Below are 25,504 nucleotides of genomic sequence, written 5' to 3'. Positions count from 1 at the left end.
TTCAGGACCAAGGAAAAACAGATAGAAGAAAGCTGATGATTCTGTTGGTCATCTACTGAATCAAGTACAGTGTGAAATGTGCATAAAGCCTACAGGGCAGGTCATCTTTGCACAGGGAGTTGGTGACTCTTCACTCTGCATACTTGTGCTTGAAAGTCTGAAAAATTCTCTTCTTTAATATATAGTAGCAAAAACTCTGAAGATTCTTTGTTATTTCAAGGAAGTAAAACATGCACAGGCACAGTAAAACAGATACAAAAGAAATACAGAAGCGTCCTTCTATATTACTTATGCTAGCAAAAACTACCAAGAGACTGTGAGTTCAAGCGCATAATGTCAGTAAGAGAGTGTAAAGATAAAAAGCTAGCTGTTGTGTTGTTAGTTTTGTTGTTGTTATTTATTAGCATTGATTTCATGTCATCTGTAACTGTGTATTACCAAAACACGCATTCTTCCAGAGTTAGTGTTAGAACTGTCTCCTTCATTTGTAAATGCTATCAAACTGTACCTGTGTCTCTTGTCTGTGTGATGCACAAAATGTAAGTATGTAGAAAAGTAATCACTTTTAGGTCTGCTTTTATGCAGTGATTACATAATCATAAAAAACATTTGCTCTACTGGCATATAATCAAAGCTCATTTGTTGCAGTTTTTCAGTTCCCAAATAGTGCATTCTCTGGTGTATGTAAATATGTATGTACTCACAAACTGAATGAAATTAATGCTGATAGACAACAATAAAAACTTACAGTTGTAAGCTGGGCGCAGTGGCTAACGCCTATAGTCTAGCTGCTCAGGAGGCTGAGATCTGAGGATCGAGGTTCAAAACCAGCCTTGAAACTCCTACCTCCAATTAATCACTAGGAAAGGGGGAAGTGGGGCTGTGGCTCCAGGGGTAGAGTGCTGCTAGCCTTGAGCTGAGAAGCTCAGGGACAACACCCAGGTCCAGAACTCAAGCCCCATGACCCACAAAAAAATAAATTAATTAATTAAATAAAATTTATAGATGTGTTTACACAAACCCCTGACAACCAATTTTCTTTTATTTATTTCGTCACAGATATAATCTCCTTAAAGTTGTGGTTTTCTGGCATTGTATTGATATAATATTAGATGTGTCCTACTTATATTTATTTGATAACAGCTGTAGGGCCACATGATCAGCTTTACATATCAGGGCTGCATTGTTTAGGATTCTTTTTCTCATTTGTGAATATAATGCTTCGATTTGTCCCTTGCTCATTTCAGTTGCTATAAACCAGACACTTGATAATTTCCATAAAAAATTTAATATAGTTCAGTTGTTGGCAACAAGTAATGTATTTCTCTCCATACTGTCATGTGGCTTTTCAAAAACAGTTTTTCCATTTTCATTTTTAAGCGGAGCCCTCATTTATTTTTGCCACCTTACTTATTAGAATACCTTTTTAGTGATCATCTGTTATTCAGGAACCAAAATGTTAAAAAGCTGTAAATTATCTCAGACCAATAAGAACTGTATGCATACTGCCCCATTAGGTGACCTTTGTTTTACACAGATTTCTTATTAACCAAAAACGAGAAGCCATAGCAAGCCAGGAACTTGTATTTATGAGCTAGTTAATCCGTTTTGTACATCAGAATCACAAGGAAAAGAACAATAACTGGGGTGTATTTATTTCAGTTCAAGAACACATTACTAAAAGGGTTGTATATTAATTCTGCTGGATTTTTGGTAGTTCTAGAAACAGCTGGATAAGTGAGGGCTTTTAACCACTTATTGATAGCAAGTGTCAAAAACCTCTTCTTGTCCCTAGCCAAACCAGTCACCTTTAAAGGGTGGGATAATAAAATGCAAGTACAAATCTGTTTAGATACCTGGGGCAGTTGGAAATTCAGGCTGCTGCATTTGCATTGATTTCCCCAGAGTGAAAGAACTCAAATTAACCAAGAATAATTCTAACCATGACTTAAGGTAATTTTCCAGTGAGGCCACTCTTATGCTGTGTAGGACCTTTGAAATGATATAAAATCAGATGCTACCTTTTAACCACTGAAAGGAAACACAAAGGTCCCTGGGTACAGTGCTTTGTTACAGACAAGAGAGTGATTCCACTGTGAACATGAATAAAATCACAAAGTGAGAACATGCAGGGACATGTTCTCTGTCCTTGTGAAGTTATTAGTCTGAATGGAACAAGGAACAGAGGAATTCAGTACTACTGTTCTGGATTCATAAAGTGGATACTTAGTGAAGGCCTCAAACTCTTGGAAATTTTCTCTTTCTGCATATATGTAACATTTGCTGTAAGCTGATGTGGTAAATATTAAGGCTTGCAGCAGCATCTAAGACTAGTTAGAATGTACTGGAAAGAGAAACAATGAGGGAAAGACTCAAGTCCAGACTCGTGTGTCAGAAGGAGAATTAAAATCACAGGGCCTTCTTGTCTTCCTGCACTGTCTTTCTGTTTTAATTGTTCATATTACCAAAAATCTTGTTTGAAAACTAGTGTTTCTTCTTCACTTTTTTCCTATTTTCCCAAACTGATTGTGTGAGTATATGTGCACATATGTGTGTACTAGTACTGAGGTTTGAACTCAGGGCCTGGGCATTGTCCCTAAGCTTTATGTGCTCAAATCTAGTGCTCTACCACTTTAGCCACTTTGAGCCACACACACGTCCACTTCTAGCTTTTTTGTGGCTTATTGGAAATAAGAGTCTCCTGGGCTTTTTTGTTTGAACTGCATTCACAAAATGATTCTCAGATCTCAGCCTCCTGAGTAGCTAGGATCATCGATATGAGCAACTGGCCCCTGGCCCAGGCAGAATTTTAAAAATTATATTGTTCTGTTACTGTTCTGTACTCTGTAGCAGAGGAAACTGTCAGTTTGGTTCATATATTCTTTTATTCTCTCTCTAATTCATTTGTTTATTTTTCTTCATTTCTAAGGGCCATCAAACTGTATTTATTTTTTTTTCTTTTGGTACTGGTACTGAGACTTGAATTTAGGGTCCTACATTCTTGCTCAGGATTCTTTCTCATAGTTGATCCTCTGCCACACTTCTAGCCCAACATTTTGTTATTTTGTTAAAGTATTGTAGTCTTTCCTACCCATCTGTTCTCTGAATAGAATCCTCTGGATCTCAACATCATGACTAGCTAAGATTTATAGACATGAGTTATCAAACTTTTTTCTTCTTCTTCTTCTTTTTAATGTGCTGTACTAGAATTTGAACTTAAGGCCTGGGTGCTGTTCCTTAGCCTGTTTGTTAAAAACTGGTAAGCTATCATTTGAATCACAGTTCGACCTCTGTCTTTTTGCTGATTAACTGGAGATAAATCTGATGGCTATTCCTGTTCTTGTCCACACTGGCTTTGAACTGTGATTCTCAGTGGTCAGCCTCCTGAGTAGCTCAGATTATGTATGTGTGTCACCAAAATCAGCATGTGAATTTTACATGCATATGCAGAGTGTGAATCTTAATAAGAGGACCACGTGATTTCTGTGTATATAAAGCTTAGCTCTGTTGGGAAAGAAAAAAAAACTTACCAAAAACACGATAGCTAAGTATATGTATTGAAATTCTATCCTGCTGTCAGGTGTGTAAGCTAGCCCTTGGTTGTTTCTTTGGCCATCTCTTTCTGAGTCACAGAAATAATCTTTCATGCACATCATTGAAGGCATATCATTGATTCAAGCATACTTGAACTCTTGGACTTGTGTATGTATTTTGAGTGTCATAAATGTTTGCTGACCTTTCCCATGAATGCCTTTCATCTCTGTTGTCTTTGGGCTCTACATGGAGAAGCAAACTAGCATATATAATTTGTCAGTTCTCACTGCATATCACAGTGTCAGCCATCGCTAATGGGATTAATTGGTTTTTAGTGGATGGAATTATGACGGTGTATACCTCCAAGATCAGAAACACAGCCTTAATTGAAATCATATGTATACCTACATTTCTTTTTTACAAAAGCAAATCCAGCATCCTAGATGCTTTTCTGTTTGGGGTTTGTTGACATCAGCACTGATATAGAAACCTGATCATGAAGGTTCGCTGTTATTACTACTTTGAATACAAATTTAGGATTCTTAGCCCTTGAAGTGGCTGATTAGGGGAGGGGCTAACCATCTGCTTGATTATTGGTTACACATATGGAATAAATCCAGCTTTAATGATGTCTAATGAGCCTTTCATTTTTTTAGAACCTTACACAAAAACCTCTAATAGAAAGGGAAAGTAATATTTCAAAGGTCACCTTAACGTTACAGAATGTCAACAATCCGTAATCAATCTGTATATAGAGACGGTGATTATAGTCCAGTGATTCTTTAAATACAAAATAATTTTCTAAATTAGCCAATTGGCGGGAGCTGAGGTTCTTCAGGTTTGAACTGACTTGAAATTTCTAATTAAAGTTTGTTACTAAAAAACAGCCTCAGAGTTAAAGGGATTATTTTTCCCCTCAGCCTGAGGCTTCGTGCAAGGCTGCCTTTTCACAACCCACAGACGAAAACTTCTGTCACTTCTCATTTTGTGCACGATGCTCATGTATGTTTGTAGCTCCATGGACATGTGCAAATAAAAGACAAACCTCCCTTCCCCCCCATCCTGGTTTTTTTTTTTTCAACAGGAGCCTGTAACAAGCAGTAGCTATGTAGGTTGTTTTTATTGGTCCAGGGGTCACTTTGAGAACTAGTGGACATACCTCTTTTTAGAGTCAGACATTTGCCTGGTAGCAGATTTGGAAGTCAAGAGTTTAAAGAGTCTCTAGTTAGACATTGGCATCTTGGGATGTGAGTGCCATTTGCTGTGTGAGTGAAGATAACCTTGCCTCTTGCCTGCAATGGAAATGTTCCTTTTCAGGCTGATAGTAGCTGCTGCTATACTAGTCCATATGACTCTTGTCTGGTTAGAAATAGGAGAATTCTGTACATATGTTTTCCTTCTGTCACAAGAGTTAGCATAAGAAACTGGACAGCAGCCATAGTATAAATGTATCATTTCCTAACTTACTGGCTTACCATGTTCATCAAGTTCTCCTTAGAGGGCCCTTTTTGCACTCAGGTAGCTGTATAGCACTAGAAGGTTCTGGTTTTGTGTCACACTTTGACTTTCAGCACCAACTGCTTAGGCTTCATTGGCATAGAGCATGCCTGGACACGCTCACAAATCTTGTCTTCCATTCTTGCATGAGTAAATTCCATGCTCACTTTGTGCCTCTCAGCATCTAAAACATGCTCATAGGGCTTGGTCACTATTCCAGCTGAGAGGGATAGTGCTATTCAGATAAATTTAATAATATGGGGAACATATTTAGCAAGGAACTTAGCATGAAATGCATGCTTAAGGAACACCAGATCCATATCCATGAACTCTTTCCCTTCTCTCATTATTACCCGGTGTATGTCTTTCTCTTTTCTATCCTGATCTGTTCTTTTCAGGTTCCTTTTGGACCCTAAGAGTTTGGTTGTGTTTAGGGTCTGATTTTATTGTCTGTGCAGGGTCTGTGATCATCTGTTTTGTGTCTATAGTTGAATTGTTGACAAACCCAAGGTTGGGTTGATGACTCGACAGCCATTCACAAAGCCATTGCTCAGTAGCTGTGAAGGAATTGATTAGTGGCCTTCACTGAGCACTTGGTTGGCCATGTAGACCTTAGATCTCAGAATGTATCTTGCACTATAAGGAAGCTCACAGAGAAAGTATGTGATCAAACACAGGGAGACACTCCTAATGGTTTTCACTTACTTGAGTTTAGATGTTCGTTTACAAGGTAAGACATACCCATTAACGAGCTGCAGAACATGGGAAAGAATCTTAGAAGGATAAAAGCCATCCATTTGCCAAAACATGCAAAGCATCCACGTTGGGTACATTTTGTAGTAATCATTTATAAGTATTAGTATGCTTAAAACCTTTTCATTTGACTGAACTTACAATTGTAGGGGTAAAACTGTCTCAAGGAGAGGAAACCTTTATGCTGAATTGCAGGGTTATTCCCATAATGAATGATAATGATTCATTATAAAATGGTTTGCTTTCAAGTTTCATATAGATGGATGCCATTAGAGAAGTAAACAGCACCCTTCTTTCTTTCACAAACTCCCCTCAATGTGAAGAGTCCATTCAGGTATCTGTGACATGTGTTGGGTAGTAGCCCCTTCCCTCCCCCACCTTAATGCCCCCCCCATCCCAAGACTTTATCAATCTTTTAGTGACCAACTTTACTGGTTTGGGGTTTATGGTTTCTTAAGTGAGTTTTTTCAAAGCCAGTGAGTGGAAAGTATACACATACTTGAAATTGCTTTTCTCCTGCCTTTATTCATACAGTTCAATGAAGTCAAACCCATCAGCCATAATCTTTTGCCATGAAAATACAGTAATGTTATTCTGTGGCTTCTGGCCTTTCTTCCTTGTTGTGTTCTTGGTTTATTTTCTACTCTAAGAATCAAATCTGGGTCCTTGCATATAAAAGCCAAGAAATCTATCACTGAACTACACCCTCGCCTTTATCATCCTTAGATGAAGAAACATTTGCTATCAGCTGAAGTTTTATCCTGTTATAGATGACTTTGTGTCATCATTTTCAGTCTAGCTGCTCATTTTTCCTCCAGTCTTGCTATTTATAGGTGGTCGGGATGCTCTAAGATGCAATTCATTTTTTAAGTGATTTGCTTGATATCTAGTAAGCCACACCCCTAATTAAAAATGGCTTCTGTTTATAATAATAGCAATGAATTTGGCTCTAGCTAGGCATGTAAGTAGAGCCGCACTTCAAACTGCTAACCTGAATACAATTTTATGTCTGGTCATATGAGCAGTCTGAATGAGTCCAGCATGTATCTAGGATGTCACTAATCTTTTAGGGGGAGCAGTCATTGATTTAATCACTTGTGCCCAAATAATGCATCTTTCTCTGTGAGCAGGATTGAGGCAACTGTGAAGGAGAGTAGTACAGGGCTTTCCCAGGTATAGGTAAGCTCCCATGGATTTGGCATCGGAATGGAATCTGCCCTACCAAAAATAAAAGTCTCACTAGGAACTGGGCTTCAGACTTGGCCTATCCCAAACCACAAGCTTGTTTAAATCTAAGTGTGGTCCATTAAGTGATTCCAAGTAAAATAAACCAAACTCCGGGATTTTGCTCTTAGTCTTCATTTAGAGAGAACCTTAAAATCAGAGTTTGTGGGCGCAGGCCTCTTAGCTATGAATTCAGAATTCTTCTGGAGCACCCCTGTATGCTTAAGCCTGAGGCTTATTTGACCTAGGGAAATAAACCCCTCTGCTTCTTTCTCTGTCTAGTTAACATGTCATTATCCACTCTCTACTAGTGAAAACGTAGTTAGCTTTGTCAGCATTCATTTTCTGTTCAGGCTAAATTTATTTTTATGTGCAATAGAAATCAGGAAAACACCAACATTATTTTAAGCAAAATATCAAAATTGAAATAAACCAACATATGTCGGTGAAACATGTATAACTAACTCTCAATCAAAAATAAGTGCAACTTTCATAAATTTCTTAAAATAACCCCAGCATGCAAAATCTGAACAACTTAAATAGCTGGGAGTTGTGACATGTTGGATTATTTTCGCTACTTTGTTCAGCTTTTACTGGAAAATGATCATTCCAGCCACTAAAAGCCATCCATCACTGGATCATCCTGTCATGAACAATATCCTACCTTATCTGTTGTAGTAAGTAATTAATCCCGGCTACTTTTACATGAAAGCCACCCAAATCTTGTCCCCTTACCTTGTACTTATTCCTATCTCATACTCTCCTCCTACATTCTTAAGAATTAAGCTTTCTTGGGATGCTAGGTATTTCTTGTTTGTTCTTAATGTGCTATGAAGTGAACCTCAGGGCTTTACAGAGGAGAGGCAAAAGGGCTACCACTGAACTACATTCTCAGCCTAAGAACGGAGGTGTTTGGGTTTTGTTTTTTTCATATATTTTTTATTGTAATTAGTAGAAGGGTTACATGATATCTGCCAGATAGATGGTGCATTAATTCCCATACATGGATACCCTTTCACATGTCTTGGTCCCCATTTCCCTCCCCCTACCCCCACCCCTCATCTTGTTTTCCCCCCTTCCCTATCCAATTTCAAATAACCAAATAGAAATATATCCGATATATCAGGTAACAAAGTGAGATACTGTAACAATATGAGATAACCAAGGGGCAGCAAAAGAGATGAGAGATAACATAGTACATTAAGGACAACAATCATTCATTATATGGCTTATGTTTCTATATCCTAGAGATCCTTTCATTCAGCGTCCTACTATATGGCCTTTTGTATCAAGGTTTTGCTCTATTACAAATCTCTGCTAGGAGAGCCCAAGGTTTCTACTGATTATGACAAATGAGGGAAACCATTGAGCCTAAGTTCCTTTGAGTCTGGCTTACTTCACTTAATATGATTTTTTCTAAGTCTTTCCATTTCCTAACAAATGGGGCGATGTCATTCTTTCGGACAGCAGCATAGAATTCCATTGTGTATAAATACCACATCTTGTTGATCCACTCATCAATTGAGGGACATCTAGGTTGGTTCCATATCTTTGCTATGGTGAATAATGCTGCAATGAACATTGTTGTGCTAGTAGATTTAGTATGTCCTTGTTTCTGGATGATTGGGTAAATGCCAAGTAGTGGAATTGCTGGGCCATAGGGGATATGTTTAGTCTTTTGAGGAACTGCCATACTGCTTTCCATAGTGGTTGAATGAGTTTGCACTCCCACCAACAGTGTAGTAGTGATCCCTCCTGGCCACATCCCTTCCAGCATCTGTTGTTATTAGTTTTCTTGATCCTGGCCATTCTAACTGGAGTGAGGTGGAATCTTAGAGTTGTTTTGATTTGCATTTCTTTTATGACCAGAGATGTGGAGCATTTCTTCATGTGTCTATAGGCTATTTTTGTTTCTTCTTCAGAGAAGACTGTCTTTAAGTCTTTGGCCCATTTTTTAATGGGATGGTTGTTACTTTGGAGGTTAGTTTTGGAGTGATTCAATTTTTTGAGTTGTTGATATATTTTAGATATGAGGCCTTTGTCCGTTGTTTGGTTGGTGAAGATCTTCTCCCACTCTGTAGGCTTCCTAATTAGTTTACTAGCTATGTCCTTTGCCATACAGAAGCTCTGCAGTTTAATGCAGTCCCACTTATCCAGCCTTTCTCTGATTTATTGTGATTCTTGGTCATTATCAAGATACTAAGTATCACACTGGATGTTTTTAATCTAACTCTCTTTAGGGAGTCAAGTAAAGTTCTAAGATGGAAGTGGAGCCATGGTGCAGGTGTACCATGCCTTGTGTGGAAAAGCAGAGAGAGATAGTGGAAGTCCCTGAATGCAAGCTATAGTATCAGTACAAAAAGAGAGAGAGAGAAAGGAAGGAGGAAGTAAAGAAGATACAGAGAGAGAAGAAAGGAGGGAGTGAGGAGGGAGAAACGAAGGAAAGAAGGGAAAGAAAGGAGAAAATAAGGAAAATCCTTTATAAGTATAAAGATGTAAATATTTGTCTAATCATATCTAGTGGATGCCTCTTTCATCCTAGACACAGTTATTTAAGTCTCTTTTTTTTCTTATCTCCTATCTATCAGATTTTTCATCTTACTTTATTAGTTGTCAGAAAGTTTTTATTTTTTCCTGTTTTATTCAATTTCTGCTAATTTGGAAATGGAAAAGTGTGTTAATTTTTAATACATCTTTAAGACACACATTACTAAATTTTTTTAATTAATTGAGCCAGATGGCTCACAGTGAATTTTCTCTGACATAAGTAACCACAGAAATCAGTTTGGGGCCCAAATCTGGTATGGAAAGTTGCATGTATATTCAGCAGAAAAATGTAATTTGCGTAAACAGATGGTTATTTTTAGAAAGAACCTTTGTTACCATTTGCATTGCATTTTATTTTATTGCTGTAGGCTAAGTACAAAGACAACCCCCACCCCCTTTTCCTGTCCTCAAGGGTTAAGTATTCAAGTTCCTTTTCAACAACTGAAAAAAAAATGATTTGTTTCTGCAGTTTGAAGGTTGTAAGAAGGCATTTTCAAGGCTTGAGAATCTCAAGATCCACTTGCGGAGCCACACTGGAGAGAAGCCCTATCTATGCCAGCATCCGGGCTGTCAGAAGGCCTTCAGTAACTCAAGTGACCGTGCCAAGCACCAGAGGACACATCTGGACACTGTAAGTACGATGGGAGTTTTCCACCTTCCAGCTGCCGCCTGGTGTGCAGAAGGAAGTGACTCTGATAATGAGATGGCACAAGTGTTTGCTTTACCGGTCTGCAGGTTACAGGGGCAGTGCCAAGGGTAGCAGGAGAATGTAGTACAAAAACCTAAAGGACATGCTGTGTGGCTTTTTTTGCCTTTGTATTACAACACTCTTGCAACTTTCTTGGAACTAAGGAGTTACTTGACTATTTCTGTATCCAAAGCAGAAACAGTTCTGGAGCCCTATGGCAGATGATACTACAGAGTGACCACTAGAGAGTTGGCATTCAGATAGGCCGTCAACTATCAAGACCTAACAGTGTAGAGCAAGAATACTGCTGCCTGAAATGTGTGATATGACTTAATTTTTCGTTGTCTCTGGTTCTCCCCCTCTCTTCCCTCCTCTCCCTCGTTTGCCCTTTCCCCCTTCCTCCCCTTCCCCCTATGTTTCTCTCCCCCTCTTCCTACCTCTTCCTCTCCTTTCTCTTCTTCCTCCTCCTTCTCCTCCCTCTCCTTACTCATCTTCCTCCTCTTTGTATGTGTATGGGGGGAGGTACCAGTACTAGGCTTAGACTTAGGGCCTAAGCACTGTCCCTTAGCCTTTTTCCCTCAAGGATGATACTCAACCACTTGAGCCACATTTCTATTTCCAGCTTTTTGATGCTTAATTGAAGATCATAGTCTCACAGAACTTTCCTGCCTGAGCTGGCTTCAAACCATGATCCTCTCATCTCAGCATCCTGGCTAGCTAGATTACAGGTATGAGCCTGTATGTAATCTTGATAGAAGAACTTTGCAACTAGCTGGCTTTTGAGAGTCAATTTACACCTGTTATTTTTACCTTTAAACTATCTAAAAAGAAACAGCAACTCTTTCTCAAGGGTTCAATTCATCATGCTTCCTCTGTGTTAATAGTCCTATATCCTTCGACACAACCTTTGGAGAACAATAGATTTTTATTATCACACCCTTAACTCACATAGTGCTGCTACAGTTTGCTTATTCATAAATGCCTTTTCTCCGTCACTATTGGCTTTTATTTTTCTGGTTGTGTTGATAGGACTCCTTTGCATTTCTCCTTACAGGTACATGCTATAAAACTTTACTTTGTTTAAAAAATCCATCCGGATAAATGTATTACACATGTTGCAAATCTCCTATCCATATGCTTGCAAGTAATATATTCATGACAGTACTTTCTCAGTGTTAAAATTCTGATGTCTATTCTTAAACTACACTACAGTTTGGATTCTGAAAAGATGTTTGTTATTTCTACACACCTCATGGATACTTAAGAATCTTCTGATTCTATGGTTAACATATTTATTAAATTTTTGATTAGTTTCTATTAGTCATATTTATAGAAGTCATTTTAGCTATATGTCACATAACCTTTGTAAACAGTTATATTCTTATATATATGTACATACATGGAATGATTTGTCTGTAAATATCTGAAATGCAGAACAATATGACATAGGATGAGTTCTTTCTTCTCTAGCTGAATTGAATATTAGCTATATGTCACATAACCTTTCTTAAACAGTTCCATTCTAATATATATATATATGGAATTATTTGTCTGTAAATATCTAAAATGCAGAACAATATGGACATAGGATGAGTTCTTTCTGCTCTAGCTGAATTGAATTAAGTAATTTTAGGTCAAACAGAATAGAATATTAAATGATTAAATGTGACGAGTAGTGGAATTTTTAAGTGAAGATAAAGGAAAAAAATGAATAAATTATGCTCCATTTTGTTGTGTCTAAAATGGTCTTGGTAAAATCCAATAAATTTTCCAATTTGTCATTAAGTGTTATCATGGAAGAATGAACATTCATGAGACAGGATTGTCTTGAGAAATTGCTTCCACCCTAGCTAGCTATCTGAGGTTTGAAAGAACTATTGTGAGGGTAAGTGTTATAGTTCCATAATACCCTTCTTTGCTTGGGACTAATTTTAGCTGATCAAACAAAGAACATTTTCAAAAATCATTTCTGAAATAAAAAGAAGTCATATCCCATTTTAAAACTCTGAGCAGAGCCACCCAAGATAATCATCTTTTATGATTTTTGTTCCATGTAATAGCTCTTAAAACTCAGCTTTTTTTTGGGGGGGGGACATATTTTTATTACATCTTTAAAAACTACTTTCACTTTCCTTTGAGATCCAAACTAGCTCCTATTTAAATTTTTACTCCATTAAACACATTGTTAGGCTCTTTTAAAAATCATATGGAAATGAAATTCTTCAAAAAGTTTCTTAAAGAATTTATGATTTAAGTTTAGGTCCCTTATTCCCTTTCATTAATCATTCTCCTTAAAATTCTGTCAGAATTTTGGATAAAGGATCTTTCTTCAACCAAGTAGGTTTTTTTGACTCATAGGAAAATGTTTTGCCATAAAGCTTACTAATTTCACAAATTCAAAGTATGAAATATTCTGTCAACTCATTTCTCCATTAACATCTTAAGTGCTCATGGAAAATACTATACTAAATACTAAAATACTATAATAAATAATGTTAAAATACTATGTAAAATATTAAAAACATATACACATTTTTATGGGATGTGTGTGTGATTAATTGGAGATAACCCTCAGCATTTTCTTCCTTCCCTGGCCTTGAACCACCAGCCTCAGGTCTTAGCCAGTTGAGTAGCTAGGATTACAGGCATGAGCCACCAGTACCCAGAAGTCATTGGTATTTAATAGCAAGGAGAGAGAGTCAGAGTCAGATGATCAAGGTTTGTCCCAGACTATCTCAAAATTTAAATACAAAATTACAAAACTTACTACAAAATAATCAACCCAAATCAAGACAAAATCAATTTCAGTAACATGTTAATATTCATGAAATCTCATCATATGATCATGCTACAAAGCAGAAGGTTACAAAGTCTTTTTGTGGCTTTAGTAAAGATACTGTCCAGTTGCTCAGGTAGTATAGGGAAAGATAGAACAAGAAAATCATGTAAACTTAGAAAAGTCTCAAATTAAAAGCATCTTTGGTTACCCATTGGAAACTAAACTCATGGGCAAGTGACAAGCCAATAATTTGGCTCACTGCTTTGTAAAAATTTGAGTTAAGAGCTTGATCTATCCATTGTTCATTGAAAGTTTCCTACAGTGTAACATAGCACCCAGCATATGCTGGAAGCATAAGACTTCTTGGTGATTCAGTCAGTCAATTAAATGGTTGATTAATCAGTTAGTTGATCAGTCAGTCAATGAATGTTGGATAGCCAACAGAATTTAAATTTAGAAAGTCAAGTTAAATGATATAGTCATGGTTCTCTTTATTGTTAGTCTTGATAATGGTGAAAGAAGTATAATGAATCATAAACATTGCTTCCATCAATGCAAAAATAGAACACAAAAAGACCAGCACATATAAAAACAGGAGTTCACCATAAATAGTTTAGCTATAGTGTGTTGTTGTAAATAGTTATATCAAGTTCCTGGAGCAAAAATTCTATTTTTAAGATAAAGTTGCTGTTGGAAAAACTTCTATTTCGCATCATGGAGGCACAGATCTCATATCTCACTTGATGTGACACTAAGTAGATCAGTGACAGTTAATACATCTTACAGGCACAGTTAATCTGAGATTTTTTTTTCTAGCTCTTAGAATAGGCAGAAGGTTTTTATTTGTTTTGCAACATAAATCATAGCCTTAAAAACCTTAAGAAGAATTTTGTCTTTGTGGTAGTGATAGGTGATGATGCCCAATTTTGAATGGCTAGAAGGGTTCATCTGTCTGTTTGTCCACCCATCCACCCAATCATCCATCCATCCATCTAGCCATCCATTCTTCCATCCATTTCTATTATGTACCAAGCACCCATCATAAAGAAATATGTTTGATCCAAGACTCAGACTCAACCTTAGTCAGCACATTTCACTTCTCTCCAGAGTACAGGAGCTTAGAACACCTCTTTACACTAAACATAGGGCTATGTGTTCATTCAGACTCAGCTCCAGGACTCCTAACAATATTAATGTTCCTCTGGCTGAATTTTTCATGTGTCTGTTGTTTGAAACCTATTGTCCCTTGTTCACTTTATGCTAATTTTCTTCTTCTTAATTCTCTCCCTCTCTCTTTCTGAATCAGGTTTCTTCTGAAACATACCCAGTCTTTTCTGGACTTTTCTACAGCTTCTTTACCTGAATCCTTAAAGAATATGTGTTTACTAGTTTTTGACAGTACCAAAGATTGTTCTCAGGGAAACATAACTGTAAGTATGACCGGAGATGCTTACTAATAATTTCCACATTAAAAAGTGCTACAAGAGGTTTTGTGGTTAGAGTGCATCCTAAAGCAGTGACTTAGCAACCGTTAAGGATAGGATGTCTCTTTCTTCCTTGAAAGTTTGCCTTTCTCTTTACCATGATGCAAAGTTCCTGGATTTTTCTCATTAAAATGCATGAGTATTACCCAACATTTCACATCCATCAGTCCTTTCTGATTTAACCACTCTTTTTTCTTTCTTTCTTATTCAGAAACCTTATGCTTGTCAAATTCCAGGATGTACCAAACGCTACACAGACCCAAGTTCCCTAAGAAAACATGTGAAGGCACATTCTTCCAAAGATCAACAAGCGAGGAAAAAGGTAATTTTTAAAGAAAAAAAAATTGTCCAGCCAGAAAAACCACATGTAAACGACCCTTTCAGGACTCAGGACTTCTGCCAGTCACTGGAAATCCTTATACTTCTTGAAGTGTAAATGGCTTTCGACTCTCGTAAGCAGAGATATCTTTCATGAGGGAGAAAGTAATAAGGTTGTGATTCGCCAAGCTGATATAACCAGATAAGAATTTCTGGAGGAAGGAAGCTTGTATAATATGAGTCAGGAGAAATGAATCAGAGTAACTGGCACCAGAAAATAACAAAAGGCAGTTATAGTAATTAAACCCACCAAGCTAAGCAAAATTGAATTGGGAAGAAGAAACAACAACAAATAAAACACTTCCTTATGAGAAGTGTTCCCCCAGCCCCAGCCTCATCAAAATATCAATTGGCTAAGATGACTTCAGCTGTAAGGAAGCAGGTGTGGGAATCTCTGGGATATGTACAGAATTTGTCTCACTTTCTTGTTTGAGAAGCAGGCTTCTTCATAGGTACCTTGTATGAAAATCTGAAAAGGAACTGAACTGAACTGACACAGCAGTGGGGGATTAAGGTATTTCTCAGAATTTGTAAGGATTATAATCTTCCCAACCTGGAAGAAATGTTCAAGATCAAACATTTAGTCATTCTGATTTGTTCTGCTAATTGCACGCAATCCAGAAAGGTGGTTGGTAGTAGTAGGCTGTAGAGACACATTGTTTACTCCCCTTCAAGGCATTGCCTATGAAAAATAAGATGTTTCATTTTTTCTTAAAGAAAAAAAGTATCTTCTGACAATGGCAGAAAATATGTTGAGATATTTTTGGTATTGAATGCTCCATTTCCATTAACATTGATAGTTGATTCATTCAAGGACCTTTTTTTTTAAAAAAATTAAGACCGGTTTAAGACTATTTCAAATGAGTGAACCCCATGGCAAATGTTTTCAAGTCACTGTGGCCTCTGGTTAGAGAACTTACATTATTTCATGATTCATACAGTTTTAACATTCAGTGTTGGGAAATGTTCTGTCGTCTTTTTATTACTTGATTTTTTTTTCCTGCCTTGGAAGGTGTTAGAAGAATGCAAGCTGAGGTCTCATATGTGGAAATAATTTGACCTTTTCCCCATGAACTATAAAAAATGTACTCAGCCCCATGATTTGATGGACATGCATAACTGTGTACAAACCCAATCTCATAAACCAACTGTTAAAATCATTTTCCTCCCCTCTGGAATATATTTAAATCTCTTTAATTGGAATCCCAGCACATTGATAACTGATTTCTTGGCATGGATTAGTATATTCTTAAATTTTAGAAAAGCAAAGGAACTAAATAAATTAATAGTATATGTAAAACTTGGAAGAAGAATGTGTAGCCTTAAGATGGTACACTATTGATGTAATGTTTTAGCAGGTTCATCATCATCTGTATATTATAAATTTGAAATAATACATCAGATCTGTTTAAGACAAAGCATAGATAAGAAGCTTTTTATCCTACACCTAGCTATTTTCCACCTCTAAGTTGTCTGAAATGGGTGAGGCTTTACTTGTAATATCAGATTTATTGGTAGGATTGAAGAGCATGACACGAAGGAGGTGTTAGTCCTCTGTCTAGAGAAATCAGCAACAATATGATCAATCATTTAAGAAAGGATCCCATTGACAGGTATGGAAATGTAATGGGGTATTTTCAGGAACTCATGGCTTATATTTTTCAATTGAGGCTATATTTTAGCCTCTTAAAAAGAAGAGTAGATTCTATTGTGTGAAACACTCTTGAAACAATAAGTGGACAAAAACAAAGAAAAGAAAAACAAAGTTGGAGATTAGAAAATATAATTTTATTGTTACAATGTACTGGCACCTTTAAATAGGTAATCTAGATAATGAAAGTACCGTTTCAAGTCATACCATAATCTCGTGTCAAATATTGCAGATCTTTCTGAATCTTGCCTCATACAAAATGAGATGTTCTCTCAGGTGTTCTTGTTTTTGTGGTCCACTCTGTGTTCTGTATATAGTTGAACAGGATTTGGTTTACTTCCCAAAGCATAACATGACTTTTTATTTTTCTAAGAAAAAGTACTATATCAGTTCGTGATAGATTAATTTGTGGAAATTAAAATCATTCCAATTTAAAAAAAAAGGAGATGTCACTCCCAGGAGAAGCAGTTGCTAATAAACCTAAACCCAGCCAATCCATAGCTTTAAATCTTGCACTGATGTACCAATGTGTTTTATTTACATGGTACAATGTTGTTATTAGACCTTAGAGAGATTCTAATTGCTCACTCACATCAGGATTTGGTATTTGAAATATTTCCTGGCAGCAATGATTTTAAAAAAAAGCGAGAAAAAGAAACAATAAACCTTTTAAAGCAGAATTAAGGTTATTTATGACTTTAATTAAATATTGAAAACTGGCACCATTTCAAAAAAGCCTTTACAAAAATGTGAATTCATCAAAAAAATAACCATAAAAATTCCAAGGTGATAAAGGCACTGAGGAGAAATGGTCCCAGCTCTAGAGAATTGTTTAGTTGAAAAGAATAAAACTCTCTTCTGTCACACCCTGTTAAGTCATGGACTCATTTAATATACCCTGCCTGCCTGCCTGCCTGCCTCTAATCCTCTCTTTTTGACCTTCCCCAAGACACCAAATGACATTATTTTGGTCTTAACATTGCTGACTTTATGAGGACTCATTCTGAATCAGTGCCAGTGACAAAGCTCTCAGAGCTTAATGTGTGTCAGTAGAAGTAGAGAACTCCTATCTAATGGGAGGCCATGGGTATATAGGCCTTATTCATATCTACTGGATCCCACTGAAGATCAAATCCAAACTGAAATCCGACCTAACATTATTCAAGGTATACCAAGAAAGAAGTTGGCAAGGAAAGAAAAAAAAACTCTCCTGGGAATAATTTGGCTCATTGTATAGAGAGATGAATCTTTTCTCTTTTCATATATCTGGTATACCCATACAGTCCATCAGCCGATGCACAGATTCCTTCTGAGTCCATTGAAAAAGGGATACACAACTAAATGAGTAGCCAAATAGTCAACTCGCCAGCAATGGTCGCTACTGAAAATAGAATTTAGCCTCTAGAGCAAAAGGCAAAAATCTGTCCTTCAATTCTGCCTGATAACAAGTGACTGAAATGAGAAAAGCCTAAGGCAATAAGCCACTTGAAATTTTCCTCAAGGCTGTTAGCTTTATCAGAATTTTTCATTTTCACCTTGAAAGTACCGTAGGCAAGGGAGTTTCCTTCAACTCTCACCTGTTATCAAAATGGACTTTTAAAAATGGGAATAGAAGCAATACCTGAACCCAAGTTAGAGGTGATATGAATCTTCACCCATTTTATGCTTCCATAGAGTGCTGAAATTTAAATGTGATTTGTTCAATGTTTGTGAAACACTGACCTTTGAATCTGTTCTTGGTGACTTTGACTCCTGTGACCTCCACATAGCCTGTTCTAAGCATATGAAAAATGATTGAATATAATGTGCGTGTTTATGTTTTCTTCTAAGAGCTTTCCAGCTAAGTTAGATCAGCTTATTTTATTCAGTGTCATTTTCTTTGTAGAGAACTGGCAATTCTTAGAAATTATATAAAGTCACTACCACTTCCCCATAAACACTAAAAACTACAAACAATTTAATAAGTTCCAAACAGGCTTAACTGTCTTGACAAAATATATGACAATAAATAGTTTAACCTAAATTGAAGAAGGAAGGAAAGGAAGAAGGAGAGAGAGAGAGAAGAAGGGGAGAGAGGAAAGGAGAAGGAGGGAAAAGTGATACTTGCAGTGGTCCTAGCCAACCAGGTTAAGAATAGACACCACTAACAGATGCTTGAACAAACAATTTAAACTGGGGAGAACCTAACACAGCATCCTATGGAAATAGTTCCTTAGATAGTCGTTTTATGTATTGATTGACTAGCAGAAGCCTTTGGAGCTTCTGATTCATTTTCTCTTACTGAGGATAATGAAGTTGGAATAAAATCACTTGGCTCAGACTCTGCTGCCTAAAGTGTGTCCTAAAGACATCAGGACCTCAGTTCACCACTGCCCTTCTCAGTATCCACTTTTTGTCTCCACTTGCAAAGAATTCATGGCCCCTGTCCCTCAGGCCTTTACTGCTAGTTTTCTTTTCGTCCTTTTTGAGTTTCCTTTGAGCTTTGTTTTTTGAGATCTCTGAGCAATATTTTCCTATTTGTTTGTATCTTGGCTCCCTGAACTGTGAAGTTTTATTTTCAGGGTGACTTCACCCAAGGGCTTGGATAAGCCTAATGTAAAAACTTTTCAGGGTAGATACTGGGCAGGTGGCTGTGTCTCAGAATACTGTTTGGATTGGACATCATGAGGTATGGCTGCTTTTAAGTAGTGCCATGAATTGCATCGTGACTAAGCTTAAGTTACATTCCCCAGATTTTTCCATTTCCCCATGCTTGCAATAAGCTTGAAAGGCAAACAAAGGGCTACAGAGGTGAGAAAGGAGCTATTTCAGTAGAAAATATTGTTACATCACGTACCTGCAGTCCACAATAGCCCAGACAACAGACCAGCAGTGTCCTTGGAAATACTTTAACTTTTGAGAACTGAGAATGTTTTTTTAGGTTTTTTTTTTTCTTTTTTCTATTTTGGTGCTAGGTCTTGGGCTTGAACTCAGGGCTTGGGCACTGTCCTTGATCATTTTTGTTCAAGGCTAGAATTCTACCAGTTGAGCCATAGCTCTACTTCTGACTTTGTGATAGTTAGAGGTAAGAGTCTCATGGACTTTCCTGCCTAGGCTGGCTTTGAAACAAGATTCTCAGATTTCAGCCTCCTGAGCTGCTAAGATTACACTGAACCATCAGCACCCAGCAAGAACAGTATTCTTCCAGATGGCATCATCCTTCAGTGATTATGATAGTCCATTTTTCTGGGTTATATGGATGCTCCAAATAAGGTTCAAAAGAAAGGAAACTGTGACCCAAACTAGAGGGATTTAAAGACAACTCTGAGACTTGGATATCTGAGTTACCCTAAGGCCTAACCAGAGCACTCATAGACTATGTGGGAGTAATTGCTCAATGAATAGGTTTTAGGAAGCTCAACAAGTCCCAGAAATGATATGCAGAATATATTCTTTACTCAGAGAGGCTCCATTGTTTTTTTACCAATGCTTTGAAATTAAGATCCTCTGAGTTACTAAATGCAAAAAAAATGCAAAAGACGTTTTAAAATGGCATGAATCCTAGTGACTGTTTCATTGGTTTTTAGCTATAATATCCCTAAGACTTTGCAAACATAAGATGATTCTGTACCTTTCATGCCCTAGAGGGTTGACTTATACTGCTATAGAATTTTAGAATATTCAAATTATCCAACAAGTACCTGTTCAAAATTTACGGTGTTTCTGGTATTTCCCTAAATGTTTGTGTATACAAAAATGGTAAGATATGCACCTTTCCCTTGAGGCAATCAGTGATGTTAACACTGGAGTTTCACAGAATGCAGGCTTAGTTATATGGATGGTTATTAAAGTGGAGAATGGAAACAGACTAGATACAGTTTCACCAGTTAAGATCCAGCATATTTTTACAAGCTACAGTAGTAGCATAGTCAAAGCAAGGAATGGCCATTATAACCTAGCCATTGAGAAATGGTGGTAAATTGAACACAGAAGAAAGAAGCTAAGAATACAAATGGCATCAGATTGGTGGCCATGTGATAAAACCATTTTCCAAAGGCATAATTTGTTCTTCAGGGAAATCTCAATTCTGCACTTAAGGCTCTTGAAGTTGTTGGCTCACCAAGAGATTACCAGAGATAATTTCCTTTATTTCCAAGTCAACTTATTGAAGATATTCCTAGTATATAAAATAATATATCTTCATAGCAGTGCCTAGATTTGTAAATGTTTTATTGAATGAGACTACAGGCAAGCCAAATAAAGCTGCTCACCACTGAAATTCATTATGTCAAATAATTACAGATTTTTTAATTTAAAGGTTAGAATAGCTGCATGAAAGTAGTACACAGTGACCCTCCATGTATCCTTCACATTAGTGAAAATTGATTATTCATTAGGAATAGAGGAGGAAATTAATTATTGGTTATACCTCATCTTCTCTTTCATCATGACATGGATTGTTCAGAGTAAATATGTTCAAGATAATTAATTTGAACACCATGCTGAGATTGAATGGGCATTACACTTTAAACAATTGTGGATACTTTAAACATGTATACCTTGCTATATAGTAACATAATTAATACAAACTTATCTTGATATTAACTTGTAAGTCAGCCATTTTATCATAGCAAACATTATACAACTTACATGTTTGTTATAAAGCTATATTTGTTAGTATAGTGCCATCATATTAAATAACATAATGACAGAAAAGCACTTAGCATGGTATTTGATGTGTCATACACGCTCAATAAAGGCAGCTATTATTAGTAGAATGATATATTGACAAATAAAAGATTTTAAGGAGAAGAAGACAAATGGTCGTTGAAATTTTAGTGAGATGATAATCTACTCCAGATTCACCAATTAATTATTTTCCCCTCACGGAAACTTTAGCTTTTTAAAAGTAATTAAAGGAAGCAGATTATAACTTGATTATATATCTAGTGTATTTTCTTCTTAAACATGAAACGTATTAGTTTTTTTTAAAAAAATTGGTGCATTTTAAGATCTCAACCCGAAAATCTGAGTATCCTATTTTCCTCTAGAAATCCATCTCTAAGGCTTGAAAACAAACTCTGCGTCCATGGCTCGTTACATGAATGGACGATGTTACAGGAATACATCTAGCTAGATTTATGTTGAAGAGTTTTATCTGTTTTAGACCTTGACTTTTCTCTGAATTTGCCTTCTCTAAATTTCTTAATGGACAAATGCTTACCATATTTGCTTATCATTTGGGTTTTCTTTAGAAATAAGACATTTTTTTTAAAAAATGGAGAGTACTAGGGATTGATTTCAGAACATCTCACTTGCTAGACAATGCTCTGTCATTTGAGTAATGCCTCCAAACCTTTATTTTCTATTTTTCCTTCTTTCCTTCCTTCCCTTCCTTCCTTCCTCCCTTTTTTTCCTCCTTTCCTTTCCTTCCTCTCTCCTTCCCTCTGCCCCTTCTCTCCATCCTTCTTTCCTTTTCCCCTCTCTCCTTTCTTAACCCTATCTCTTTCCTTCCTCTTCCTTTCCGCTGTCTCTTTCTTATCATCTCTTTCCTCCTTGTCCCTCTCTCCCTTTCTCCCTTCCTCTTACCTTCCCTCTTTTCTTAACTTCTTCTCCCCTCTCTTTTCCTCTTCCTCTGCCTTTGCCTCTTTCTCCATACTTCCCTCTTCTTTTTCCCTCTCTCTGTCCCCCTCCTCTCCCTTCCTCTCTTCTTACCCTCCTCTTTCTCTCCCTTCCTCCCCCTACATTTTTTGGAATACATGAACTAGACTTCGAGGAGTTATGGACCTGGAATCAAATCTTTACTTGACCGGTTTGAATGATGGATAACCTTTGTCCGATCAGTGTAGTATCCGTTATCTTCCAGGACTGTTGCAAGTGCTGGATAGAAAAAAAATACATGCACAGTCCTTGCTGAAGCCCTGCACATAGATGAAGCTCAGCCATTGGAGGAGGATGTAGTTGCCTTGGGTGGTGGTGGTGGTGATGATGATGATGATGATGATGCCATTGCCTGCTGAAAGATAGCACAGTACATAGGCAAATTACTTGCAGTCTCCGTTTCTGCTAAGAAACTGGCTTTAATTAGTAGAATAAGAGGTGAAAGTCAGATAATACAAGCACTTTCTAAGGGGAAGAAAAGTGTTTTGTCTCACCCCAGCTGGCTTTGTTGTATTCTTGCTTGAAAAGTTCTGGAACATGACTGACAGCTTCGTGGGCTTTTTGTGGATGCCATCTAATTGCTCATCAAGTGGAACCTAATCTTCATAATTCAGATGCTATAATTTTCATGGGAATAGTAAAGAAATAGTAATAGGGATAATAAAGGGCTTCATTTTGCCTTCATTTAACACTTTACTATTTCAGAGACATTGTGTATATGCAACTTTATTTTATTCTTTTGGCCTTTACACTTGGGATGAATTTTTATTACCCTGTCTACTCACTTGAGTTTGTTCCTAAGAAATGAGAACGTTTAGAAGTGGGAAGGGAGCCAAATACGATGGCAAAAGGTGGTATGTAGCCTTTCTGTGAGCCAAGAGGCCCTTACAGATTGTGTGCCAGAATTAGTTAATACTGCTTAATGCAGAGCCATCCATTAAGTCTTGACACACTGTTTGCAATCTTGGCGTTCCACGAAATGTTCTGGCAAAAGATTCCTTTCCCACTCGACAATTCAAAGCCCTCTTTACAAACTCCAGCAAAGTGCTGTGTGACGTCTGAAATGCCCACTGTGTCTTCTGTTTGTTGAGAAGAAAGTAACTTGAGTTAACTGTTGAAGGACTAGAAATAGTTGTTGCCTCCCGAAAGTTGTTTATCCTTCCTTCCTTCCTTTCTTTCTTTGACTTTCTTTTTTCTTTCTTTCTTTTTCTCTCTCCCTCCTTCCCTCCCTTCTTCAATCCCTCCCTATCTTCCCTCCTCTCTTCTCTTTTGTCTTCCTCTTTTCCCTCCTCTCTACCTCTTTTTTTCTCCCTCCCTCCTTCACTCCCTCTTTTCCTTCCTTCCTTCTTTCTTCCTTCCTTTCTTTGTGGTATTGGAGCTTGGACTCAGGGCCTCTTAATGTTCTTCCACAACTCCATTCTTTTTTTCTTTTTTTTTCATTGTTTTTTGGTTTTTTTGTCTGTTTTTTTTTTTTGCCTTTTTTGGTAGTTAAAGATATGAGTCTGACATACTAGCTTCAAACCACGATCCTAAGATCTCAGCATCCTGAGTAGCTAGGTTTGAACTACTGTCACTCAGCTTTTTACTCTTTCACCCCAAATAGCTTTTCCTCAAGGGGCTTCTAGGTTGTTTCCTTTGCTGCCTCACGTGATGCCAGCCGAACACACAGTGGGGATTAGAACAGTAGCACATCTTCAATGTTACAAGTTCCTTAAATATCACCTCATCCATCCACACTGCAACATAGTAGGGGTCACCCTTAGAAAGTTCCAAATGATATACATAAAGCTTCTTTGTGTAACTTTCTGGCTGTTAAGAAAAATCTTCATGGTGTGTGTTAATGTTGTTATTTGGCAAGACTGTTGTGTCCAAACATCCTTTCTAATGTGGCATTGAAGGCCTGGCCTTCCTGAAAGACCTACTGCATGCTCTGGTTTTCTGTTCTAATTGAGCCCCTTCTTTTCCATAGGGCTGTATATAAATAAAAGTGCTGCATTAGTAGTCCTACTTCTTCTTAATACAGTAATAATACTCTTTTTTTTCTTATTCTGGACTTTTTACCACACTGATGATCATTTTGCTGGAAAACCGTTTCAGCAAGGGCCCTGAGAGAGCTGCAGTGCCATTTACTGGCTTTTGAAGCCAGCATTGAGGTTGAAACGGTTGGCAATGAAACTGTTGCTAATGGCCCTTCTATGTCCTGCTAAGATGTTAAACCAAGTCTGTGGTTGGATCTATGATTTAGGAAGATAATTATGATGGTAATGTGGGGAATGAATTAGGGATTTGAGGTGAAAGGAGACAAGGCAATTAGTTAGGTTGGCATATTTCCATTAATCAACATTCTTTAGATACAGTGGCTTATTCAACTAGGACTGCACCCTGCCATGTTATCATTAATTCTGGGTTTCTCTGCCTTTCAAAAATGCTGTCATGAGAGATGGATAAAAATCTGGTGGAATCCTAGTTTCTTGTTATCTGTGGTCCTCTTCTAATTATTCTCTGATTATTTTCAGTATCCCCATCTTGTTTCTGTTGAGTTCCTTCTTTCTGTACTGCTCACAAATATGTGATATTCAAAATTTTTTCAAATATGAAGTAGAAATTTTCTGATAATCAGATTTCTCAGCTTTATTTGTTATTTACTGCTATGTTCAAATGTAGGGATTATATCTGTACTTTTTCTAAGCATACTTTCATAAAATGAAACAATGTTAAAGCAATGACCAAATTCACTAACAGTATAATAAAAAGTTTCTTCCATCAAAAATTTGTTTCTCTCTCTTCTCCCTCCCTCTGTCCCTGCCCCCGCCCACTTGTGTTGAAAGATGTAAGAAAAGTCTAGCTTTGCATTGTCCTGACAGAAATTTGAGTAATGGTTACAAAGTGTTTTGCTTTCTGAAGGTTTATGTTTTGAGGTCTCTGTTATTCTACCATTTTAATTAAGCTGTAGTTTCTTCTGTCTTAGTTAAACTTCTGTGCTGTCATTAGTGGTTCTGTTGGTTTCTTGTGGAAGAATGAGGAAGCTTTTGGACCTGTATTTGTCTAAGATGTGGATCTCATCTCTGATTTTAGGGGAACTGATTTAAAAAAAAAACTTGTATTCCAGATTTGTGTGATGGTTGTAGTTCTTGCCTTTAATCTTAGCTACTCAGGAGGCTGAGATCAGAGGATCAGGGCTCAAAGCCAGCCTGGACAGGAAAGTCTTTGAGACCAATTAGGTACCAAACAGCTCTAAGTGAAATTGTGGCTCAAATGGTAGAGCACTAGCCTGAGCAGAGAGCTCAGGATAGCTGCCAGACCGTGAGTTCAAACCTTACAGTGGCGCG

The 25,504-nt window shown here is 37.2% G+C and overlaps 1 protein-coding gene across 1 annotated transcript in view; it reads left to right on the top strand.

Annotated features, from left to right (window-relative positions):
* Positions 1-25,504, top strand: part of Glis3 (GLIS family zinc finger 3) — a 427,346-nt gene that overhangs the window by 316,011 nt on the left and 85,831 nt on the right. The window contains exons 5-6 of the mRNA XM_090329717.1: positions 10,025-10,186; positions 14,718-14,828. Coding sequence (XP_090185843.1) covers positions 10,025-10,186; positions 14,718-14,828 — 273 coding nt within the window. The remainder of the gene's footprint in view (positions 1-10,024; positions 10,187-14,717; positions 14,829-25,504) is intronic.

This window comes from Megascapheus bottae, chromosome 3 (genome assembly GCF_031878675.1).
Source record: "Megascapheus bottae isolate mThoBot1 chromosome 3, mThoBot2.hap1, whole genome shotgun sequence".
Lineage (NCBI taxonomy): Eukaryota > Metazoa > Chordata > Mammalia > Rodentia > Geomyidae > Megascapheus > Megascapheus bottae.
This window is presented reverse-complemented; position numbering and strand designations above follow the sequence as displayed.